The following is a 24,804-nucleotide window of genomic DNA, read 5'->3' on the forward strand; positions in this document are numbered from 1 at the left end:
AAGCATGTTGTTAACAAATGTTTTTGTGCCGCCTTAAATGACCACGTTCACAAAACAACCAGAAGAGGAAGAGGTGGTGATGCCTTTCCTCCGTTTTGTGAATGGCATTAAGCCGGGGGTGGGAAGACGGGGATCTTGTGAATTTGGGTCAGTCGGTATTGCACTTTTTTTTCCAGCAAATAAAGTGTGTGAAATTTTTTGGCCTAGCTGTAATCTAGAGCACTTGACCAACGTCATATCCCCTTTGTGCTAGGTGCTGTATATACATAAGAGACAGTCCCTGCCCTGGAGAGCTTACAATCTGAATAGACAGTGGTGGAAAGGAAATATTGTTATCCTCATTTTTACAGCTGATTAACCGAGGCACAAGAAAGGTTAAAAGACTTGTCTAGAATTGCAGAGTAATGTTTGGGAGGAGCTAGGAATTGAACCCAGATCGCCGGATTCCCTGTCCATTTTTCCGCTCATTAGTTTGTCATGGCGGGGTGGGGGGAGTCAGATACTGTTTGGTTTTTTTCTCCATTGGTCCATGATGTTTCTGGGAGGCCTCGGGATAGGAGCCCTCCTGCAGGGTGAGTGTGGGATGGGCTCACTCTCCAGCCTTCCCCAGGGTCTCCCAGCCTTCAAGGGTTGACCCAATCCTCCCCCAAGGGCCTTCCATCCCCAAGGGGCAAGACCCAACACCACCACTCTGACATGCCCCCCTGGTACCTTTAACATTTCTTCCTAAACCTGTGACTTTTACTAAACGTAGCGCTCTGTGATTTTTGTTAACACCGTGACAAATCTGCAGCCCATGTTGTTTGGGGGGGCAGGAAAATCCTCCTGGCTTCTAGGAAGGAAGAGACTCCAGCGTGGAGTCAACATTTTCCATGTTATCCATTTGCAGTAGGAGTGGAGTATAGGAACTCATGTCGAACGTCGAACTCCCAATTTTTCCCTGTCTGCCATATTTCTTCCGTCTCTCAATGCAACTGTAACAGATTAATATTGATACAGGCATAGTTAACAAGCTATGAGACAGCCTCCCACCTTCAGGAAATGAATCAAGTGAGAGAACTAAGATTTATATGACTTTTGCATAATTTTTAATCTTCGGGGTTAAATTTTAACAAGGTCCTGTTGCGTGATGAGAGGCAACCCTTCACAAACCGGTCCTAAATTGACGATCCAACTCATGAGCCAGTGCTGAGTATACCATGTATGGGATAGCCAAGTAGCCATGTTTTCTTCAGGATACCCTAGGCTCATCTTGCGTGTCTACAACATGTAACTCAATAGACTGGATATTCCGTACCAAACTGTATTTGGAGGGAATTTACATTTTGGCAGCAGTGATGCAGTTAAATGTCCCCTCTGGTTGCTGCTCTAGCATTTAAATACGTTCAGAAGGGGAGCATGTTCAGTGTGTTCTATTTTGGATTGAGCATCTCAAGTTGCTACGTGAGGGGCTTGTTTGCCCATGGAGTAAGTGGATACAACCACCGTTGACATCAATGGCTAGGCAGTGCTGGAACTGCTGCTTATTACACCAGTCAGAATCCTCTCACTCTCCCATCTGCTGTCTCTCATCAGATACATAGATGATAACCTCCACCCCCCAGCGTTTATCTTTTTGTTAGGAATGTGCACAAGGGGGAACCCTGATCCCTCACTGGGGGCCTCTGGGTGCTACCACAGTACAAATAACGGGAGTTCTTTGCCCACTGTATATAAGCAGATCTATTATCTGTTGTGTGTCACTGACACAAACCAGGGCTCATGATGGTCATATCTGCACACACCGTTCTCCCACCACCCGGCCCCACTACGTACCAGTACACGATGAAGTAGCTGATGATAAAGAGGAGGAGAGCACCTAGATAGTGCCAGCTGAAGCACATGGTGAGGAACATGATGTTTCCATGATCAGTCTGGTCCCAGTCTGGCCCGCCCCATGGTGGGTACAGCACAAACCCGATCTAGTTAGAATAAGTGGTGATCTGATGAGCAGGCCAGCTCCTCCAACACCCCATCCTCTCCTTTATTACACGGCTTCCATATCGAATATGGATGCACTGACCAAAGGCTCCCCATTGCGCTCTAGGGTCTGCCTAGGAGATTGCACTCCTTTTATATCTGTGCCTTCCTGCAGCTTTGCACACCAGTTCGACCTGCTGATTATGCTATTCTAACATGCTGTCTTGGGACTGCTATAGGAAACCATCCAGACACTTCAAGGAATGCAGAATTTGCTTAGTGACCAACTACAATGAGTGTATTGCACTGGGTCCTTGTGTGCATCCAGGTGAAATTTCCAGTGTGTTTTTAATCTGCAAAGCCTGATATGCTTTGGGTCCTGGCTATGGAGACAGCTCATCTATCTGGGGTCCTAACATTAGTATAGTAATGGGGGAACTATCCAGTTTTTCTTTATCTTCATAACACCCCTGTGAGATAGGGAGGTATTAATATCCCCATTTTACAGATGGGGAGTTGAGGCACAGAGACACTAAGTGATTTGCCCAAGGTCACGCAGGCAGTCTGTGGCAGAGCAGGAGATTGAGTCCAGGTCTCCCAAATCCAAGGCTAGCACTTTAACCACTAGCCTATCCTATTTTCCCGATGCACCATCCTGTCAGCTGGGATCATCTGAGGTGCTTGTCCTGACGGTCCTTACCTTTGAGTTTAGTCAGAAGGGGGCAGGACTTAGGTCTCCCTGCTTGTCTGACAGAGCCCAAGGCTGCTGACATCGAGGGCACAGTGCAAGACTTGCCTGGCTTCTAGATGAGTCCTGATTCTATTACATTGTGAATGCTATAATGTGCAACAAAATGACCAACATTCCCAGGCTGAGCCGCTCTTACAAATGTTGTGTGTGGTTTTTTTTTTCTACAAAATGAGAGGTAAAGTTTTCAGAACCAGTGTGTACAGTTATAACCTGGAGGAAGAACTGCTGTAACCCGGAGAGGAGCTGTAGCTGTGCTGGTCCCAGGATATTGGAGAGGCAAGGTGGGTGAGGTAATACGTTTTTATTGGACCACCTTCTAAGCTGGTGACAGAGACGAGCTTTTGAGCTTACACGTCAGATCTTGATCTGAAGAAGAGTTCTGTGTCAACTGAGAAACTTGTCTCTCACTAACCGAAGCTGATCCAATAAAACACATTACCTCACCTCTCTAATAATCTGGAGAGAGAACTTAGTAAATAACGCATCATGGCTAAAATGAATTTAAGTCCAAGTCTGACAGTTGTAGATCATGATGGTCCCTTTTGACCTTTGAGTCTGAGTGTTTTACCCCTTTTTTGCTCTCCACTATAGAGTCAGTCAGGCTTAAAGTACAGGATAACAATTACTAACCTGCAAGAACCAGGATCCTTGGAGAAGGAACATGGTCGTCCTTAAGAGCTCCAGGATTGGGTTATCTCGCATGAACACTTCCAGAAGGGAGCAGAAGGCACCACCAAATATGGCAACGAGCATCAGTGAGTGGATGTGCTGATCCAGCGCAAGGCGGTGATGGGCATGAAAATAAAAGAGAAAACCTGCCAAAATTCAAACCAAATTGTGCTAATACTGCTTAAATGGTTAGCGAAGAACTGGATGCAAAGAGCCAACCAGTGACCCTGGAGCCTAGGTTGCGGTTGATGAGACAGATATTTTCCCTACCTTGTGCACATGTAACTGCTATGTATTTGGATAGGATAGTGCAGTTCACAGGGAGGACCTATTGTTCTGAATGGAGATGTTGCCATTTAAAAACTCGAGGCAAGCAAGTAAAGAGAAAATGTCTGGGAAAAGCCAGGTCCTATTGTCCAAATGACTATGAGGCAAACAGTCTGTCCCCAGTTGTCTAGGCAAGTCACTGATAAGTGACTGTAAGTCAGGTTTTTGAAGTACCCTTCTTCCTGTAAATAACTGATGGTTCTGAATCCCACTGTTTTGGAACAGAGCTTTGTGTCTTTCTTCCAGTGCTGATGCCTGAGTTTCTGCCCATTCTTTGAAAATATGTTTTCTCCCTCTTTTTCTTTTGACAATGAAACTCTGCCCATGTGCCCAGATGTTTTCCAAGTTTCTCTCTTAGCCATTGATTTGAAATGAGCCAAGAGCCTCCACTGAAATGGAAGTCTCAAGTGAATAATTTACAGATGAGAAGGATTTTTATAATTGTTTAAGCCACATCGGCCTGGTCTACACTTAACATTTAGATCGACCGAGCTGTATCGCTCAGGGATGTGAAAAAATTCACACCCCTGAGCACCATAGTTAAGCCAACCTAATCCCCAGTGTAGATGTGGCTAGGTCGAGGAAAGAATTCTTCCATCGACCTAGCTGCTGCTACGCGGGGGGTGGATTACCAACATAGACAGAAAAACCCCTTCTGTCGATGTAAGGAGCATCTATGCTCCAGCAGCATAGCTGCAGTCGTGCCCCTATCGTGCTTGTAGTGTAGACATAGCCATAGTGTTGCTGATGGTCTGAAGAGTTAACAGGATTTTTGAAACCTGTAAGACAGAGATCCCCAAACTGTGGGTCGCACGCTCCTGAGGGAGGCACAGAGGAACGGTTGGAGGGCGCGGCGGGGCCTGAGCCAGCTCCCACAGGGGGTGGGGAGGGAGCACCGCCCTGTTCCGCTCCCAGCTTTGCTCCAGCCCCAGCTGCGGCCGCAGCCTGCCCACTGCTCTGCACCTGGCCCTGGTCCCAGCCCCCGGCTGCGGCCCTGGCCTTGGTCCCCTTACTCCTGTTTGCATCCACTCCAGGCCCTGACTTGGGGGGTTGGGGAGGGGGCATGACCCTAAAAAGTTTGGGGACCACTGCTATTAGAGCTTCTGACTCATCTGTTTCCTAGGCTGCTGTAGCCTTTTGTCAGAAGTGCAGTTGCTACTAACCTTCAACACACAGCGCCTGGGAGAGCATGAAGCGATCCAGCCCTGGGGGCAGCCCAAGTGGGAGGGGGATGAGAATATCCACTAGGCCAGAGAGGCCATAAGTGAAGTACATGGTTCCATGTGTCCAAGTCAGCAGGTCCACCCACTTGTGATCCTGGGTGTAGAGATGCAAATGGGGGCCCTCGGGAATAAACTGTCCAGCAAGAATCCCTATCCAACAGGAAAAGGGCCAGTGTGAAGGGAGAACAGGATCCAAGTCACTGAGAAAGCTATTAGCACTTAACCACCTTTCTACTCTAGGTTTGGCACACAGGCGAGTAAAGGATCAGAATCCAGGCGTTGTGCAAGGATCCCCTTGCCCCAGCCTTCCAGCTCTGCCTGTTTCGCCCCTTGCCCTGTCGTGGTACAGGAAGGCAGGTGCAGCTGCGACAGAGGTAAGTATTAACCTAGACGTGACATGGAGTCAGCATTACTGCCAGGCATAGTGAAACCTCTTGTCTTAAGTCTGCAAATGATTTACAGTGCATCTGCCTTCTTTTAGCTTCAGAAAGATCTGTTACTATTCAAAAACCCAACATGGCCTAACTATGAACTTTAACTGGAAGACAGGGCAGGCTATTGGAGCCTGCTGAGCAGATCCTGCCTGCTTTCCCATTATCTATAGGTAGGGCCCTACCAAATTCACGGTCCATTTTGGTCAGTTTAACAATCATAGGATTTTAAAAAATCATAAATTTCCTGATTTCAGCTATTTAAATCTGAAATTTCACAGTGTTGTAACTGTAGGGCTCCTGACCCAAAAAGGAGTTGTGGGCGGAGTCAAGGTTATTGTAGTGGAGGTTACAGCACTGCTACCCTTACTTCTGCGCTGCTGCTGATGGCGGCGCTGCCTTCAGAGCTGGGCAGGTGGAGAGCGGCAGCTGCTGGCCGGGAGCCCAGCGCTGAAGACAGCGACCCGCCAGCAGCAGCGCAGAAGTAAGGGTGGCCTGGTATGGTATTGCCATCTTTACTTCTGCGCTGCTGTTGGCGGGGCGCTGTCTTCAGAGCTGGGCACCCGGCCAGCAGCCGTCACTCTCCCGCTGGCCAGTTCTGAAGGCAGTTATGAAGTAAGGGTGGCAATACCGTGACCCCCCTAAAATAACCTTGCAACCCCCCTGCAACTCCCTTTTGGGTCAGGGCCCCAAATTTGAGAAATGCTGGTCTCCCCCGTGAAATCTGGCCTTTTGTATGCTCTTACCCTATACTATACAGATTTCACGGGGGAGACTAAACTTCATGGTCAGTGACGTGGTTTTCATGGCTGTGAATTTAGTCGGGCGCTATCTATAGGAGGAAACTTAGTTGGTGCTCATTATTCTGATCGACAAGTGTGGGCGCTGACATGTCAGGCAGCTGGGGGAATGATGCACTGCTACTAGCTGAAAGGAAGGTAATGAGCTCCAGTCCTTACCCACTAGAGCAATGATAACTTTGCCCAGCCCTTCCAGGAGCTCCAGATACTGGTACCACTTATTTTTGCTGATGTTTTCATTCTTCCTCTGCATGAGATACTTGATGGGGTGTTTCACAGACCACAGGACCCCAACAGTAAGGAAGTAACACCCTGGCAGGGCATGACCTTCAAAGTTTTTCATCCCTGAGAGCCATGAAAAGAGAGAGCCATCAGTGTTCATGCTGGAAAGCAAATGAGGTGTTTTTTGATGCTCTTAATTACACAGATGACTGTGATTTGTATTGTATTACAATTATAAATTGCTCATTTGTAACTGGCCAGCAAAATGAGCAATTCTTCCCAGCCTATTCATAAAGGGGTGATTGTTTTTCAAAAGTCCTGAGCACCTACAAATCCTATTGATTACTTCTACCCACCCAGGTTTGAAAATTTAACCTGAATAATCAGGATTTTAATCAGGATTTTTTGTGTAGGGGTAAGACTAATTCCCACCTCAATGTTTTCCTCTTTTTCTGAGATCCTAGCCAGGTTTCCAGCCAACACAATCCTAGAGAGTAAAACGTCACTGGCTTTGGAAAGGTTATGTTTTAAAATAGTTTATGGGGACTTTGGCTCTGAAGCCAGAATGGGTTATGGCTTTGCAGGTGGCAATTATTTCATGAGAAAGATGCTGTTATGATGGTTTTTTTCCATGCGTGTTTCCAGGACTGATGGTTTTTCTAATGACGTGGAAGAGCCGGTGAATAATGAGGTGACAACTTGTATTATTATTATTTAAATATTCTAGCCAGTGTAGGTAGGACTGTGTACGGTTAAGGTTGGTCGAACACTTCCTAGTTATAAGACCCTGTTTTCAGTTGCTTATAACTTTGCCAGTCTTTAATAGTTTGAGCTGAAATTTGCCATTCTAGGTGTCTACCTCAGGCTGAATTTTTGGGGGAAATTTCAGGTAAAACAGCTGGGTCATTTTTGAGAACGAGATTAGGAAGAAACACATTTTGCCCATTTAAAAAAAAAAAAAATCTTACCACTGTTTTGTTGAGAAGCTGTAGTTCCCCTGTGATTTGGAGCAAGGACTTGAAATTTAGCGGGGGGAGCTGTGGGTGGTGGCTGTGGTGCCAGAGATAGGCCTTTGGGCAAACCTGTGAAAATGCATCCAAATTAGCTCAAGTTAGAAGTCTCTGGAAAATCTCTGTTCACACATGTGCAGCAGAGACTTGTTAGAGTCTAGCAACTAAACTCTTCAAAGATTCTGTCTACACAGAGCACACACCGTCCTGTCACAGCTCGTGGTGCTGTGTGGACTACGTGCCATCCCCAAAGAGCCACTGAGCAAGCGTTGTCCTTGGGGCAGCCAGCTCTGGGCTGGACTTTCCCTGCAACTGCTCTTCTGTCTCCACCACCTGCTATGGTGCCAGGTACCAGAACTGAGAGCTTGGTGTCTTTTTAGCTAGGCCAGGAGGAGGAGAAGGAGAGAAAATTTGGCAATATTGTAAATCAGGAGTTTCTTGCCTAGGCAAGAAGAACCATAGTCTTATCTGACCATCTTAGTTTCTGTTCTTGGAGAACTGAACCTCTCACTCATCTGTGGTTCCTCAGACAAAGCATCCTACACAATGTCAGCTGTTTTCTAGGATATGTCTACATATTTCCCCACAGCAGAGCCTCAGAGCCCATATTTACAGGCTTGGGCTTGAGCTACGGCACTAAAAATAGCCGTGTAGACATTCGTGTTCGGGCACTGAAGCCTGGGACGGAGGGTGGGTTTCAGATCCCCAGTTCCAGCCCAAATCTGAACATCTACATTGCTTTTTATAGTGCCATAGCATGAGCCCTTGTAGACCTGGCCTCAGAGACTCGATGCTGCAGGGTTTTTTTTATCATGTAGACATATCCTTGTTGTATTTTCTTCCTAGGTGACATTCAGGACTAGGTCGGTGGACCATATTTTGGAGTAAACAGATGAGGATAGTTTCTCTGATTTTTGAGGCCAGGAAGAATTAATTATTATTAACCATTGCAGGCCTATTTGTCACCTGTACCTCTCCCATTCATAGAATCATAGAATATCAGGGTTGGAAGGGACCTCAGGAGGTCATCTAGTCCAACCCCCTGCTCAAAGCAGGACCAATCCCCAATTAAATCATCCCAGCCAGGGCTTTGTCAAGCCTGACCTTAAAAACTTCTAAGGAAGGAGATTCTACCACCTCCCTAGGTAACGCATTCCAGTGTTTCACCACCCTCCTAGTGAAGAAGTTTTTCCTAATATCCAACCTAAACCTCCCCCACTGTAACTTGAGACCATTACTCCTTGTCCTGTCCTCTTCTACCACTGAGAATAGTCTAGAACCATCCTCTCTGGAACCACCTCTCAGGTAGTTGAAAGCAGCTATCAAATCCCCTCTCATTCTTCTCTTCTGCAGACTAAACAATCCCAGTTGCCTCAGCCTCTCCTCATAAGTCATGTGTTCCAGACCCCTAATCATTTTTGTTGCCCTTCACAGGACTCTCTCCAATTTATCCACATCCTTCTTGTAGTGTGGGGCCCAAAACTGGACACAGTACTCCAGATGAGGCCTCACCAATGTCGAATAGAGGGGAATGATCACGTCCCTTGATCTGCTCGCTATGCCCGTACTTATACATCCCAAAATGCCATTGGCCTTCTTGGCAACAAGGGCACACTGCTGACTCATATCCAGCTTCTCGTCCACTGTCACCCCAGGTCCTTTTCTGCAGAACTGCTGCCTAGCCATTCGGCCCCTATTCTGTAGCTGTGCATTGGGTTCTTCCGTCCTAAGTGCAGGACCCTGCACTTATCCTTATTGAACATCATCCGATTTCTTTTGGCCCAATCCTCCAATTTTCTAGGTCCCTCTGTATCCTATCCCTGTCCTCCAGCATATCAACCACTCCTCCCAGTTTAGTATCATCCACAAATTTGCTGAGAGTGCAATCCACACCATCCTCAAGATCATTTATGAAGATATTGAACAAAACCGGCCCCAGGACCGACCCTTGGGACGCTCCACTTGACACCGGCTGCCAACTAGACATGGAGCTATTGATCACTACCTGTTGAGCCCAACAATCTGGCCAAATTTCTACCCACCTTTATAGTGCATTCATCCAGCCCGTACTTCTTTAACTTGCTGACAAGAATACTGTGGGAGACCGTGTCAAAAGCTTTGCTAAAGTCAAGATACAATACATCCACGGCTTTCCCTTCATCACAGAACCAGTAATCTCATCATAAAAGGCGATTAGATTAGTCAGGCATGACCTTCCCTTGGTGAATCCATGCTGACTGTTCCTGATCACTTTCCTCTCATGTAAGTGCTTCAGGATTGATTCCTTGAGGACCTGCTCCATGATTTTTCCGGGGACTGAGGTGAGGCTGACTGGCCTGTAGTTCCCAGGATCCTCCTCCTTCCCTTTTTTAAAGATTGGCACTACATTAGCCTTTTTCCAGTCATCCGGGACTTCCCCCGTTCGCCACGAGTTTTCAAAGATAATGACCAATGGCTCTACAATCACAGCCGCCATTTTCTTTAGCACTCTCGGATGCAACTTGTCCGGCCCCATGGACTTGTGCACGTCCAGCTTTTCTAAATAGTCCCTAACCACCTCTTTCTCCACAGAGGGCTGGCCATCTACTCCCCTTGTTGTGATGCCCAGCGCAGCAGTCTGGGAGCTGTCCTTGTTAGTGAAGACAGAGGCAAAAAAAGCATTGAGCACATTAGCTTTTTCCACATCCTCTGTCACTAGGTTGCCTCCCTCATTCAGTAAGGGGCCCACACTTTCCTTGGCTTTCTTCTTGTTGCCAACATACCTGAAGAAACCCTTCTTGTTACTCTTGACATCTCTTGCTAGCTGCAGCTCCAGGTGCGATTTGGCCCTCCTGATTTCATTCCTACATGCCTGAGCAATATTTTTATACTCTTCCCTGGTCATATGTCCAACCTTCCACTTCTTGTAAGCTTCTTTTTTATGTTTAAGATCCGCTAGGATTTCACCGTTAAGCCAAGCTGGTTGCCTGCCATATTTACTATTCTTTCGACTCATCGGGATGGTTTGTCCCTGTAACCTCAACAGGGATTCCTTGAAATGCAGCCAGCTCTCCTGGACTCCTTTCCCCTTCATGTTAGTCCCCCAGGGGATCCTACCCATCCATTCCCTGAGGGAGTTGAAGTCTGCTTTCCTGAAGTCCAGGGTCCGTATCCTGCTGCTTACCTTTCTTCCCTGTGTCAGGATCCTGAACTCAACCAACTCATGGTCACTGCCTCCCAGATGCCCGTCCACTTTTGCTTCCCCCACTAGTTCTTTCCTGTTTGTGAGCAGCAGGTCAAGAAAAGCTCCCCCCCAGTTGGCTCCTCTAGCACTTGCACCAGGAAATTGTCCCCTATGCTTTCCAAAAACTTCCTGGATTGTCTATGCACCGCTGTATTGCTCTCCCAGCAGATATCAGATTAAAGTCACCCATGAGAACCAGGGCGTGCGATCTAGTAGCTTCTGCGAGTTGCCGGAAGAAAGCCTCATCCACCTCATTCCATTGGGAGGAAACCAGTGAAGAGTTTACCAAGTATTTTTACAAAGCAAAACCCAGACAGAGAGCAAGCACATGCAAGTCACCCTGGAACAGCCAAAGTCTGCTGGCTACAGCACTCACCTGGGATGCTGGAAACTCTGGTGCAAGTCTCTGGTCTGCATCACGCAGCACAGAGACTTGAAGCTGCGTCTCCCACAGCTCGGGTGAGTGTCCACCCCTGCAAGCTATTGATGGGTGTGCATGTCTTAGCTCAAGGAATTGGCGTTTTCCATTGAAAAACCACGATCGAAAAATGCCCGATCCACTCTAATAATAATAATACCTCAGAGCAGTAAAAAAAAAAAAAAAACCCAAAAGCTTTTCTGAACGCATTTAGTTTTCCAACTAGCAGTTGTGAGCCTTATAATCATTTCAAAACAACCCAGTTATGATGGTCTAGCCTTGCTCTTGTGATAACCACCTCAAACTCGGACGATTACTGTTTTGCAATGATGCGTATTATTTAGCAGAGATGATTATAGCAGCTTTCCTGAAGTCTGTAAGATCAGAACCAAAGTGCCCATATCAGAAGGAAAGTGGGACCTGTGATGCTTCAGAGATTGTTCTTGTCTGATGTAATGAACCTGTACCAGATCTTTAAAGGCTGGGTCCTTGTTTGTAATTTACTGAGTGCAGTGTTTAAAAATATAAAAATCCCTCTCTCATGGGTTCTTCATCTGCTCACTCCTGTGATCTCTGCACTGGTATTCCTGTTGCTAACCTCCTTGGTCTCTGACTCAGAATTTAACCCATTAAAAAGCTTTTGTATTGCAAGGGCTTTGTACAGTATTCTACCTATTCACCTCCCCACCCCTTAGCTCTTTCCTAGGGTTTCATTCAACGAGGTGGAAGTGTCAGATTCTTTTAACTAACTTTATAACTTCAGTGATATTTCTCTTTCCTTTATTTACTACTTGTAAACCTGATGCAGAAGGAGGCTTAAAGTCATTTTTCCTGGAGATGGGGGAGTTTGATGGATCCAAAATATTGGTTATACTCTCCGTGTCTTCCACCCCCACATAGATTAACTCTCTATTCCCATCCTCAACACTATACATTTGCTTAGGGGCTTGAGGGAGACCCCCCTCCCCCAAGAGACTTTGGGGAGGTGAGGAGAAGGCATGTAACTGCAGGAATTGCCGTGCCCCTGGACTCGCTCCCAGGGCCTTTTCCCTCCCCAAGGACCTGCACTCCGCCTCCTACCAGTGAAGTCTGGATAACGGACCGCCCAATGCTCCGTGGTGTCCCCACTGTGACCATCTCTTTGGCATCCAAATGATGCTGCCCTCTCTGATCCATCATCAGTTTCCAGTCTGAGTGGCCTGGCCCCACATAAGTACGTAAGTTGATAGTTACAGTCCCCATTGTGGGATGCGGAGGAGGAATTTACCTGTGCTGCCCACGCCGCTCTGCTCACGGTCTGTCCCCCTGGCTGCAGAGAGCAGGGTGCATCTGCCCTCCTTGATCTCAGGATGCTGTATGAGCTACGGCAGGCTCGGGGTTGTTCACCTGGTGATAGGGTGGAGAATAGACAGGAGCAGCCATGTGGATGAACATTCCAAAGATCAAAATCTCTGGGTGTTCCCTTCTTTTGCAACGTTTAATCCATATAATTGCTGAATCTTCTATAATCTCTTTCCCCACATTTATGGTCTTTGTATTACTGAGATTTCCCAACGTTGCTTTCTCTCTCTAATTTAAATGTCATTTGAATGTTATTTTTTTAATTAACTTCTCGCCCTAATTTTTCTTTGTGGCATAAAGGAAAAGTGGGGGAACACGTACAGCTTCTTGTTGTTTTTTAACCTTAGAAATCCAGGAATGGCTTTGGTGGAGAATCTCTGGAAGGTTTTGGGTGTTTGTTTAATTGAGTGGGCAGGGGGACTGAATCTTTAACAAATGTTAATAACTGAAATTAAAGAAGGGATGACCATTTATTTTTGGTAACTCTTTTTTTCTTGCAAGGATCAAGGTGAGGAGAGAGGTTTAAACAGAAACTGCTTGGGTAATGGGCAAATGTTGTAAGAAAGCATGGAAGAGAATGTGAGGGTTGAGTATAATGTATTGCCTAGTTTGAAAGAGTTTTTAAAGCAAGACCTTTAAAGCGAAGACATACCTATCCATGTGTTGGAAACCAGCAATCAAAAGCTAAGTTCTTTGATCAGCCCCATGATGTGGCATCCATGCTAGCCCTGTACAAAGTGTCCTCATTTTATGGTGGACTGGGGCAAGATGTCCCCTTCGCTGGCCCCAGTTAGTGTTCCTGGCCCCTCATCCTGACCCTCCTGTCCCCTACCTGAGCATGCTGCTCCACTACCCAAGCAGCTCACATCTCTCAGTCACTGCTTGGATTATCACTCTGCTGATCAACAGTCAGAGAGACAACAAGGAGTCTGGTGGCTCCTTAAAACTAACAGATTTATTTGGGCATAAGCTTTCGTGGGTGTAAAACCCTACTTCTTCTTCAGATGCATTTTTTTACCCACAAAAGCTTATGCACAAATAAATCTTTTAATCTTTAAGGTGCCATTGGACTCCTCGTTGTCTTTGTGGATACAGACTAACATGGCTACCTCTCTGATACCAGTCATAGAGAGCAGACATCCTTCATGGATTGCAAATTCTATTGTCTGGATTACCCAGTTATTTTTTCATAGAAGTTGAAAGGACTTATGAAGAGTCCCTCACTGAGGGACGTATGTTCAGGCATGTCTTCACTGAACCGTTAACCTGAGTTCTTTCCCAGGTTTTAGCCCAACCCCCCCCCCCCCTTTACCATCCACGCAGAAAAACCACCCACCCAAGTTTGGAGGTGCTTTAAACGCAGGCTAGTTTACTTGGCTGGGGATACTGAATGAGGGAGGCAACCTAGTGACAGAGGATGTGGAAAAAGCTAATGTGCTCAATGCTTTTTTTGCCTCTGTCTTCACGAACAAGGTCAGCTCCCAGACTACTGCACTGGGCAGCACAACATGGGGAGGAGGTGACCAGCCCTCTGTGGAGAAAGAAGTGGTTTGGGACTATTTAGAAAAGCTGGTGGAGCATAAACCCATGGGGCCAGATGCGCTGCATCCGAGAGTGCTAAAGGAGTTGGCGGCTGTGATTGCAGAGTCATTGGCCATTATCTTTGAAAACTCATGGCGATCGGGGGAGGTCCCGGATGACTGGGAAAAGGCTAATGTAGTGCCAATCTTTAAAAAAGGGAAGGAGGATGATCCTGGGAACTACAGGCCAGTCAGCCTCACCTCAGTCCCCGGAAAAATCATGGAGCAGGTCCTCAAAGAATCAATTCTGAAGCACTTAGACGAGAGGAAAGTGATCAGGAAGAGTCAGCATGGATTCACCAAGGGTAAGTCATGCCTAACTAATCTAATTGCCTTCTATGATGAGATAACTGGCTCTGTGGATGAGGGGAAAGCAGTGGACGTGTTGTTCCTTGACTTTCGCAAAGCTTTTGACACTGTCTCCCACAGTATTTTTGCCAGCAAGTTAAAGTAGTATGGGCTGGATGAATGGTCTATAAGGTGGATAGAAAGTTGGCTAGATTGTCGGGCTCAACGGGTAGTGATCAATGGCTCCATGTCTAGTTGGCAGCCAGTATCAAGTGGAGTGTCCCAAGGGTCGGTCCTGGGGCCGGTTTTGTTCAATATCTTCATAAATGATCTGGAGGATGGTGTGGATTGCACCCTCAGCAAGTTTGCAGATGACACTAAACTGGGAGGAGAGGTAGATACGCTGGAGGGTAGGGATAGGATACAGAGGGCCCTAAACAAATTAGAGGTTTGGGCCAAAAGAAATCTGATGAGGTTCAACAAGGACAAGTGCAGAGTCCTGCACTTAGGACGGAAGAATCCCATGCATCGCTACAGACTAGGGACCGAATGGCTAGGCAGCAGTTCTGCAGAAAAGGACCTTGGGGTTACAGTGGACGAGAAGCTGGATATGAGTCAACAGTGTGCCCTTGTTGCCAAGAAGGCCAATGGCATTTTGGGATGTATAAGTAGGGGCATTGCCAGGAGATTGAGGGACGTGATCGTTCCCCTCTATTCGACATTGGTGAGGCCTCGTCTGGAGTACTGTGTCCAGTTTTGGGCCCCACGCTACAAGAAGGATGTGGAAAAATTGGAAAGAGTCCAGCGGAGGGCAACAAAAATTATTAGGGGACTGGAATACATGACTTATGAGGAGAGGCTGAGGCAACTGGGATTGTTCAGTCTGCAGAAGAGAAGAATGAGGGGGGATTTGATAGCTGCTTTCATCTACCTGAAAGGGGGTTCCAAAGAGGATGGATCTAGACTGTTCTCAGTGGTAGCTGATGAGAGAACAAGGAGTAATAGTCTCAAGTTGCAGAGCGGGAGGTTTAGGTTGGATATTAGGAAAAACTTTTTCACTTGGAGGGTGGTGAAACACTGGAATGCGTTACCTAGGGAGGTGGTAGAATCTCCTTCCTTAGATATTTTTAAGGTCAGGCTTGACAAAGCCCTGGCTGGGATGATTAAGTTGGGGATTGGCCCTGCTTTGAGCAGGGGGTTGGACTGGATGACCTCCTGAGGTCCCTTCCAACCCTGATATTCTATGATGCAGGTTAGAACCTGGGGGGTCCCACTTGCCCGCAGGCTGGAACCTGCCCGCTTCGCAGTGAGGACCCAAGCAAAATCACGCACGTGCTAATAGTTCTCAGTGCCCCTCCCAGAAGGCAGACACAGTTTCCCATGACTGACACACATGATGTGGCAAAAATTGTAGAGCGTCTCAGCACAAAGAACAATGGGCTACACCCCCACCCACACATGGGCAAGTGCAGACAGAGTAACAGGGGTAGGGCTTTGCTGTGTAACCTTCATACCCAGGCTAGTCTAACTTGGGTGCTGCAAATCACCCAGGTTAACTGTGCAGTGAAGACATACCCTCTGCACATATGAAGGCCTATCATTCCACTTTCCATCCGGGAAGGCTGTAGTGTCCAGGAGGAGACAAGAAATACAGCCTAAGGAGATCCTGAGACATGGGACAATGAAGCCGTCGTAGTGGCTTAGAGGGAGGCACAGAGCAATTTGACCACACCTTTGTGGAGGTAATGGAAGCTGGAACAGGTTTGTGCAATGGCAGGACCTTGGCATCTGCAAGAGTTATTTTAAGGAGTGCTTCAGAGATCACCTGAACCCAGCCAAGAGGAAGACTGCCCAGAAGGGCAAAGTCTCCAGATATAGACACCAGCGTGGACCCAATTCACCAGAGCACCTAAAAAAGACACAAGACCTCAATGATCCTTAACCAAATGCACATTCACTGTGCAGAACCCTGGCCAACTCTGGCTTGGTAAGCACAGTTCCTATGGCTTGGTTTGACTTGTGCTATTTACCTATCAGGTAAGTAGCCAGTGAGCTGTTACTCTGCATGATGTCCAGCTTCTGTCACCCAGAAACCTGCACAGACTAGAAATAGAGAGATGAGCACATGGGATGAGATTAATCCTGCCCTTGCCCAATAGCTGTTGGTGGGGGGAGCCACATCTCTGGCTGCACGCAGTAACTGGAGGTGCTGCAGCAGGATGGTGAGAACAGTCAGCCAGCATGACGTAACTACGGCGTCGTTCTCCCCTGCATGCTCAGAGGCCAACTCTTATTACATGCATTTGGCAAAGTCTCAACACAATATTATTGCTAGGGAAGAGTGTGGGTTTAGACTTTCTTGTGCCCGGTGGCACAAGAGGTAAGCTAGTTTTCTCACTGCTGTCTACCCAGAGCAACAGTTTGACTCCATTGTAAATTGTCTCCATGAGGGCAACGCCCTTTTAGATCATCCTGTGATAGGTCATTCTTTGTCCTCCATGCTGTCTTTCTCTCTAGATGGGATCCAATTTAAGATTGACTTTGTGCTTCTTCCATGGGATAGCCCATAGTTCAACCACCACACCTGTGTCTGTCTGATGCAGTCTGCTCACCTGCATGGCGCAACAATTCCACACTGTTTGACCAATCTCCCCAATTAAATCCCAAGATAATTTGTACGCAGTGCTGGTGGACTGCGTTCAATCTTCTTTTGTGCACTTACACCATCTGCCACATAACTGAGGTGTACAATAGCACTGGGAGAAGAACAGTGCTAAACAATCTCACTTTAGTGTTCAGATGTATCTTCTTACTCTTCCAAATGTTTGAAACATGGAAGAAAGATCCACTGACTTTGGCCATTCCTGCCTTCAGTTCTTTAGCGATCTGGCCATTTGAAGATGCTGCGCTTCCAATGTAGATGAAGTCATCAACTCTTCTCAATCAATCCCACATGCAACCGTATTGACAGCATTCTGTCTCTGACACACAGTCCATTTTGGCCTCTTCTGTTTTTATGCTCCTGAAGAGTCTTTTCATTCCATCCAAGTTGGTATCCAATATGACCCTCTCATCTGCAAACTCTAAATCTCGCAGCTTATCTCTTGCCCAGACACGGCCAGTTTCCTCGGCAGCAACCATCGCTCTTCGCAGCACAAAGTCTGTGAAAATGCAGCAAAGCAGTGGAGATTACATGCACCCTTACCTTAAGTCAGTAACAATCTTAAACCATTCCGTGTCTCCCCTCTCTATCCTGATGTACACGCAGACTCGCCAAACAAAGCTTTGATTAAATTAATAATCTTTGCTGGAATTCCATAGTGTCTCAGGATCTTCCAGAGTTTATCAGTAAACTCTAAAAAATGCTGATAAAAACCATCATCTGCTGGTATTCTAAGCCTTTCTCAGTAAGTCTTGGTAAAGGTGAAAGTCTGGTCTGAACATGACCTGCCAGGTTGAAATCCAGCCTGTTCTTCTCTGAGTACTTTGTCAAACGCTGTTTTCATCCTATTCAAAATTATCGGGCAAAACACTTTTCCAAGTACAGATAGCAGTGTCACCCCTCTGCAGTTATCACAAGCAAGCTGGTCCCCTTTTTAGAGATTTTTGCGGATAACATGTCTTCAAGCTTTAGGACAGACCTCCTTTTGCCCATTCTGTACAGCTTGCATATGTAATTCACAATCCCTTCCTCCCCAGCTTCAAACATTTCAGCATCTATCCCAGGGGTGGGCAAACTTTTTGGCCCAAGGGCCACATCTGGGTATGGAAATTGTATGGCAGGCCATGAATGCTCACAAAATTGGGAGTTGCGGTAGAGGAGGGGGTGAGGGCTCGAGCTGGGGGTGTGGGCTCTGGGGTGGGTCCAGAAATGAGGAGTTCAGGATGCGGGAGGGTGCTCTGGGCTGGGGCACGGGGTTCAGGTGCAGGGATCTGGCTGGGGGTGCAGGCTCTCGGGTAGGGCTGAGGATGAGGGGTTGGGGGTGCAGGAGGATACTTCGGGTTGGGACGGAGGGTGGGAGAGGGATCAGGGTTGTTGCAGGGGGTTGGGGCACAGAAGCGGGTAAGAGGTGCAGGCTCTGGGGGGCACTTACCTCAAGCAGCTCCCAGAAGCAGTGGCATGTCCCCCCTCCAGCTCCTACGTGGAGGCACAGCCAGGCAGTTCTGCGTGCCGCCCTGTCCACAGGCGCCACCTCTGCAGCTCCCGTTGGCCGTGGTTCCTGCTCAATGGGAGCTGTGGGAGCAGTGGCAGCTTGCGGAGCCCCCTGGCTGCCCCTATGCTTAGGAGCAGGAGAGGGGACATGCTGCTGCTTTTGGAAGCCGCCTGGAGCGGGACAAGCCCCTGACCCTGCTCCCTGGCGGGAGCTCGAGAGCTGGATTAAAATGTCTGGAAGTCTGGGTGCGGCCCCCGGGCCGTAGTTTGCCCACCTCTGATCTATCCTATCACAGCCTCGTGCTTTACCACTCTGTAGCTGGTTTATACCCTTAGTTACTTCTTCAAAGTTGATTACTTCTAGTGATGTAGGTAAATCCACTGTTTCTTCACATCTCTCAATGTGTGTTAGTGGTTCTGGCTCGTTCATAGCCTGGAAATGTTCCACCCAATGGGCTCTCTAACCACAGAGGAAGGACACGGTTTTACCATTTCCAGGCTTTCACAGCAGTGTGAGAATTGTGAGGTCAGTTATTTAGGACTACAAAAGGATTTTTAGAATCCTGTCTGGTACACCACCTCAGCTTCTTTTGCTTTATTTTTCAATGCTTTCTTTTCTGTCTGATCTTTTAACTTCCTTGTCTCTGTTCACGTATGGTTGCCACAGAATAGCTCTTTTTCTGCTGTCTTATTCCTGTTGAATTCTCTTCTTCTTTAATTTTTTTCTCTCTTTAACAAGCCCCCATGTGTTTGGCTGGAGCCATTTTTCTTTCTTATGCCAGGTCTACGCTACAAACTTATATCGGTATAACTCTGTCACTCAGGATATGAAAAATCCACACCTGTGAGCGATGGAGATATACCGATCTTACCCCCAGTGTAGACAGTGTTATGTCAATGGGAGAGCTTCTCCTGTCAACATAACTACCAGCACTCAAGGAAGTGAATTAACTATGCTGATGGAGAAGCTCTCCCATCGGTGCAGTAACGTCTTCACTAAAGCGCTACAGTGGGGCAGCTGCGGTGCAGTATGTGAAGACAAGCCCATAGGGCATGGCTACGCTTGCAGATGTAGAGCACTGGGAGTTAAACCAGCCTTCAGAGATGGCAGCAGGGAAAACGCTGCCGTGTGTTTACATGGTCAGCTTCAAGCACGCTGGCATGGCCACATTAGCAGTTCTTGCAACGCCACAAAGAGCAGTGCATTGTGGTAGCTATCCCAGTGTGCAAGTGGTTGCAATGCACTTTTCAAAGGCGGGACGGAGGTGGAGTGTGACAGGGAGTGTGTTGTGTGTATGTGGGGGGGGGAGAGGGGAGGTTTTGGCGGGGGCTGAAAGCGTGTCAGCATGCTGTCTTGTAAGTTCAGACAGCAGCATAACACCCCCACACACACACTCACAACAGCAGCATTCCACACTAATGGCTTGCTTTGTCCCAGAGCAGATAAGCATGCCAGCTGTCAGAAATGGAGCTTTGAAAGGGGATATCCGCATTCCTGTAGCAGAGTTCAAAACAATGAGAAGAGTGGCCACTTGATTGCAGGGGATTATGGGATGTTCCGGAGGCCAATCACAGTGCAGTAATGCAACACCTCATTCACACTGATGCCTGGGCGTTTCAGCCAGGGTGCAGCAAGCTTTATGCTTCTCGTGGAGGTGGATTACGAGGAGCACTCCAGCTGCAGAGTCCAGGCACTCGACGTGCCTTGCCAGTGCGGACACATCAGGAGTTAGGGAGTTTCCCGCAGCAGCGACTCTCCTAGCACTGGAGGATTCTCCCCTCACCCAGCTGTGGTTTGGCCTGGTGGAAATGGATCCCTGACTGGCTGATGTGACTCCAGGCAATGGACGATTGCTCGCGCAACCCAGCGCCTGGCACGGCTTTGCAGGAAGAGCCCTCTCTGGAAAGGGGTAACAGAGAAGAGCCTCCCTAGGTAAGCTGGGAGTCTGGCTAGTTTTTCTCTGCCAGAGCTGGATTCATGGCCAGGGCTCGTTGGGAACAGGTTGAGCCTGCTGCAGGGAACCTTGCTCCCACTGCTGTTCTTGTTGGCACACAGCGCACACTGGTTATACCTCTCCTGTTAGTCCACAACAATCAAATTATGGTTCCCTCCTGAACAGGGGCACTAAGAGGGGCTAAGACCCACTGCACGCTCTCCCCCTCTTGCACATATATGCACAGCAGCCATAAATTACCCTTTACTGTTTGTAAATCCCTGTGAGCGACTCGGATCCAGGGATGGTTTTATTGGCTATGGTGCAATGAACTTTGGTTCAGAAACTGTTGATGGGTTTGAGTCTCTGATGGGAAGATAGAGATATGTAAATCTCACTGCCCATGCACAGACAAGTAACAGACAGGAGCTGGGAGCGACTGAGAGCAGGCAAGACTCAAACATACAACAGTAAAACAAGTCTGTACGCAAGAAAAGGCTCGAGGAAGAGGGATCAGGTGGCTTCACAGGGATTTTCAGATCACATCTTCGCAGTATATTTGCATTCCACTATCCCAGCAACTGGAGGCTGCTGCTAGTTTTCCAAGCATCCAGCCAGCTGCTGCTCCCTTAGGGCAGTTTTGTCTTTGTATCTCTCGCTATGGCAGAGTTACAAGCCATATCTTTGGGATGTGAAGAGTAACTAGAAGGATTTCTACAGGTATGTTAGCAACAAGAAGAAGGTCAAGGAAAGTGTGGGACCCTTAATGAAGGGGGAGGCAACCTAGTGACAGATGATGTGGAAAAAGCTGAAGTACTCAATGCTTTTTTTTGCCTCAGTCTTCACAGACAAGGTCAGCTCCCAGACTGCTGCACTGGGCAGCACAATATGGAGAGGAGATGAGCAGCGCTCAGTGGTGAAAGAACAGGTTAAGGACTATTTAGAAAAGCTGGACATGCACAAGTCCATGGGTCCAGATCTAAGGCATCCGAGGGTGCTGAGGGAGTTGACTGATGTGATTGCAGAGCCATTGGCCATTATCTTTGAAAACGCGCGGCGATAGGGGGAGGTCCCGGACGGCTGGAATAAGTGCCCATATTTTAAAAAGGGAAGAAAGAGAACCTGGGTAACTACAGACCTGTCAGCCTCCCCTCAGTCCCTGGAAAAATCATGGAGCAGGTCCCCAAGGAATCAATTCTGAAGCACTTGGAGGAGAGGAAGGTGATCAGGAACAGTCAACATGGATTCACCAAGGGCAAGTCACGCCTGACCAATCTGATTGCCTTCTATGATGAGATAATTAGCTCTGTGGATATGGGGAAATCAGTGGACATGATATATCTTGACTTTAGCAAAACTTTTGATACAGTCTCCCACAATATCCTTGCCAGCAAGTTAAAAAAGTATGGATTGGATGAATGGACTATAAGGTAGATAGAAAGCTGGCTAGATTGTCGGGCTCAACAGGTAGTGATCAACGGCTTGATGTGTAGTTGGCAGCCGGTATCAAGCAGAGTGCCCCAGGGGTCGATCCTTGGGTCGGTTTTGTTCAACATCTTTACTAACGATCTCGATGATGGGCTGGATTGCACCCTCAGCAAGCTTGCATGTCCCACTTTTCCAGTTCCTTGGGTCTGCTGCTGGGCTGTCCCCACTGAATTAAATCCTGGTTTAATTACTAAACCATTCAACAAACCAGAAGAAAAGACTGGCTGCTTCCCCCGTGTCCCCTCTGCTGCTGAACAATCTTATCTCTAGCTTTATGGGCCAAGAGAAATATCTCTCTCTCGCTCTTAGGTTCCCCTTTCTAGCCCTGTCACTGACATTTCTTCCTTTAACTCCATTTTCCTTTCCTTTCCCCTTCATGGACCTAAGCCAGAATCCCAGATCCAGATCCCTCCAAGCGTAGAGTGACCATACGTCCCATTTCGGCCAGGACCGTACCCTTTTTAAGCCTTGTCCTGGCTGTCCCAACTTTTTTGGCAAAAACGGGCATTTGTCCCGTTGGCTCTTGATCAGTTGTTAAGAGCAAATGGGAGACATGCCTACTTTTTTTTTTTTTTTTTTTTTTTTTTTAGAAAGGTGGGGTGCGAAGGAACATGGGGCGGGGTGAGCGGCGATGCCAGCACCGGCCTTTGGAAAACATGGTCACCCTATCTCGTATTTGCATCACTGCTTGCCCAAGCCCTGCTTGCCCACCCCACGCCCCTGCGGGGATGGGGGCTAGGACGAGCAACTCAGGCCAGCTCCACGTGGGTTGGGGAGCTTGGGCCAGCCGGGGGAGGGCTCGGGCCAGCCCTGCACAGTGTCCAATTTGCCCTTTGGTGAAAAATGGTCACCCTATCCAAGCGTGAAGGAAGTTCCCGATCTAGAAGTCAAGGTTCCAACTCCACATCATTCCTTCAGACTTTCAGGTCCTCTTATAGTCTCTCCCCTCCTATTGCAGCTGTTCCACAGCTCATCTGACACACATTGCTCATACTACTCCAACCCATCCCAGCACAAATACCCTGACTTCCCGACTGAAGCATTCCTCTGCCAATCAAGCTGGTGCAGGGGGCAGGACATTCTCTCACAGACCCCAGCTCACTTTCCCTTGTGAAAGATGACAAGTCAAGGGAATGAAATTGGACTCTGCCTTTTTCCTCTTTGTGCTGAGCCATGCAGAAGTCTTCAATCCCTCCCCCCACCTTTTATTAACCTTAGAAATATCAGGAATGTCAAATCTGGCCTCCCTTCGTGCTTCTGGTAGCCCCACTGGAGGTCTCAGAAACGTGGAGTGTGAGGTTTCTTGTCCTTTAATCCAAAGGGTAAGGGAGTCTGACTCTTTAACACCGATATTTTCTCCCAAGTGTTTCTCAAGTGTCTGAGTTAAATACATTGTTAAAATCCGTGTCTGACTAAATATTTCTCATTCAGATTTAAATGCATGAGGTGAATCTGGCCTCCACTTAAGTCAATAGAGTGAGGATTTCACCCATAGTACTTTTAATGCCATAATCCTTTTCATTCTCCAGTCATCCATGGAGTCTTTCGAGGAAAATTGGACAGAGGAGATCTAGTTTCCAGTGCAAAAGCACCAGCAGGAAAAACCCAGCCACGTGTTAGGCCCTTGCTGTATCTCATAAAGAAGCAAAAAAGAGCTCCCACTTCCACATTGGCAGGTCTCGTTCCAGCTCCTCTGCTGTGTCATTTTAGAGCTGCCATCGACACATACTTTGTACTGCTGTCTTCCTGGAGAAATGCACTCTCCTTCCCGACTGCTGCTGCTGGCTCCTCTTCTACCGAACATCTGTATTTGGAGCCAAACCCCAATGTCTTCACTTAGTTGTTAGGCAAAACTCCCAAGTAAGTCCCATTTCTCTTCCCAAATCACTGGTATTTCCATGGCTGAGAAAGCAGATCCTCTTTCCTCTTCATCAGAGGGCCACCAATCACAGAATGATGTGAGTTTCATTATTGCTCTCTGGAAGGTGGAATAAGACGGGTTCAGCTTCATCTCCTTCCTCCTCTACTGCTAACAGCAATTGTCAATTATTAGCTCTATTGGTGTGTGCTTTTAAAGCAGGAAGAGGCTGTCAGCAAGAGGTTTTGAATCTGTACAGAGGAGAGTGGTCATCATGAAGCTGTAGCTAGTCATGGATTTGTTTCAATATTTACCCTTTGCAAATGTGACTGAATTTACCCTCGTTTCCTTCCTGAGAAGTATGTGATCTCAGAGAGGGACCGTGGCTCAAAGAGGTGAAATGACTTACCCAAAGCTACGGAGAATCAGTGGCTGAGCCAGAAACCCCCTCCTGGCCCCCCAAAACTCCTGACTCCCCATTCTGTGCCTCAAACACCAGATCAAATGCCTTTGTAGGGTGATATTAAGTTCCAAACACCAATTCAGAAGCAGCTTTCACTTTAATTGTACTTAGCTCTTCTAGATGGCTTTCACTGAGAGCTCTCAAGAACTTTATAGCTGCATGTTTTTGTTTCATCCACCTGTTGCTTTTTATCATTAACATACACTGTAAATGCTTTAGCACAGGGACTTCTTTTTTAGTGTGTTGGTACAGCTCCCCGCAAAATGGACAACCTGAGAGCTCTCGGCATTGTGTCATGACAAATGGGAAACAGGCACAGAAAGACAAGTTGACTTACCCAAAGTCACCCAGCAGGTCCATAACAGAGCTGGGAATGGAAAGGAGTCCTATGCCCAGATCCTCAAAAGTATTTAGGCACCTGATTTCCATTTGAAATCAGTGGGAGGAAGGTGCCTTTGAGAATCTGGGCCCTAGTCACTAGCATCCCCAACAGCTTCAGCAACAGCCCTCAGGATGTTTATAGAGAAGCATGGGTGGGAAGGACCCTGTCCGTAGAAGAGCTGCAGGAGCCTTACAGTTGTCTGCCCAGATCCTGGATCACTTCCCTGGTGTGATGCAGACTATTACAGTAGATGTAACTATAGGTAGCACTTATGGATATCATTG

General features: G+C 47.5%; 2 protein-coding genes across 3 annotated transcripts in view; one reads left to right on the top strand and one right to left on the bottom strand.

Moving 5' to 3' along the window:
* Positions 1–832: 832 nt before the first annotated feature.
* On the bottom strand, positions 833–6,503 carry LOC140901557 (transmembrane protein 45B). The gene is made up of 5 exons (XM_073320600.1): positions 6,320–6,503; positions 4,870–5,079; positions 3,341–3,525; positions 1,816–1,961; positions 833–974 (listed from the first exon to the last, which is right to left on the bottom strand). Exons 1-5 carry the CDS (start codon positions 6,501–6,503, stop codon positions 833–835), a joined length of 867 nt encoding a protein of 288 aa, XP_073176701.1.
* ST14 (ST14 transmembrane serine protease matriptase) overlaps positions 3,389–24,804 on the top strand; it is an 88,166-nt gene continuing 66,750 nt past the window's right edge. For both annotated transcript variants that reach the window (XM_073321182.2, XM_073321180.2), the window contains exons 1-4: positions 3,389–3,465; positions 5,170–5,303; positions 7,028–7,073; positions 14,113–14,259. Coding sequence is in view for 1 of the 2 variants with exons in the window: in XM_073321180.2 (XP_073177281.1) it covers positions 14,245–14,259 (15 nt within the window). In the remaining variant the exon portion in view is untranslated. The remainder of the gene's footprint in view (positions 3,466–5,169; positions 5,304–7,027; positions 7,074–14,112; positions 14,260–24,804) is intronic.

The sequence above is a fragment of the Lepidochelys kempii genome, chromosome 22, assembly GCF_965140285.1.
Source record: "Lepidochelys kempii isolate rLepKem1 chromosome 22, rLepKem1.hap1, whole genome shotgun sequence".
NCBI lineage: Eukaryota > Metazoa > Chordata > Testudines > Cheloniidae > Lepidochelys > Lepidochelys kempii.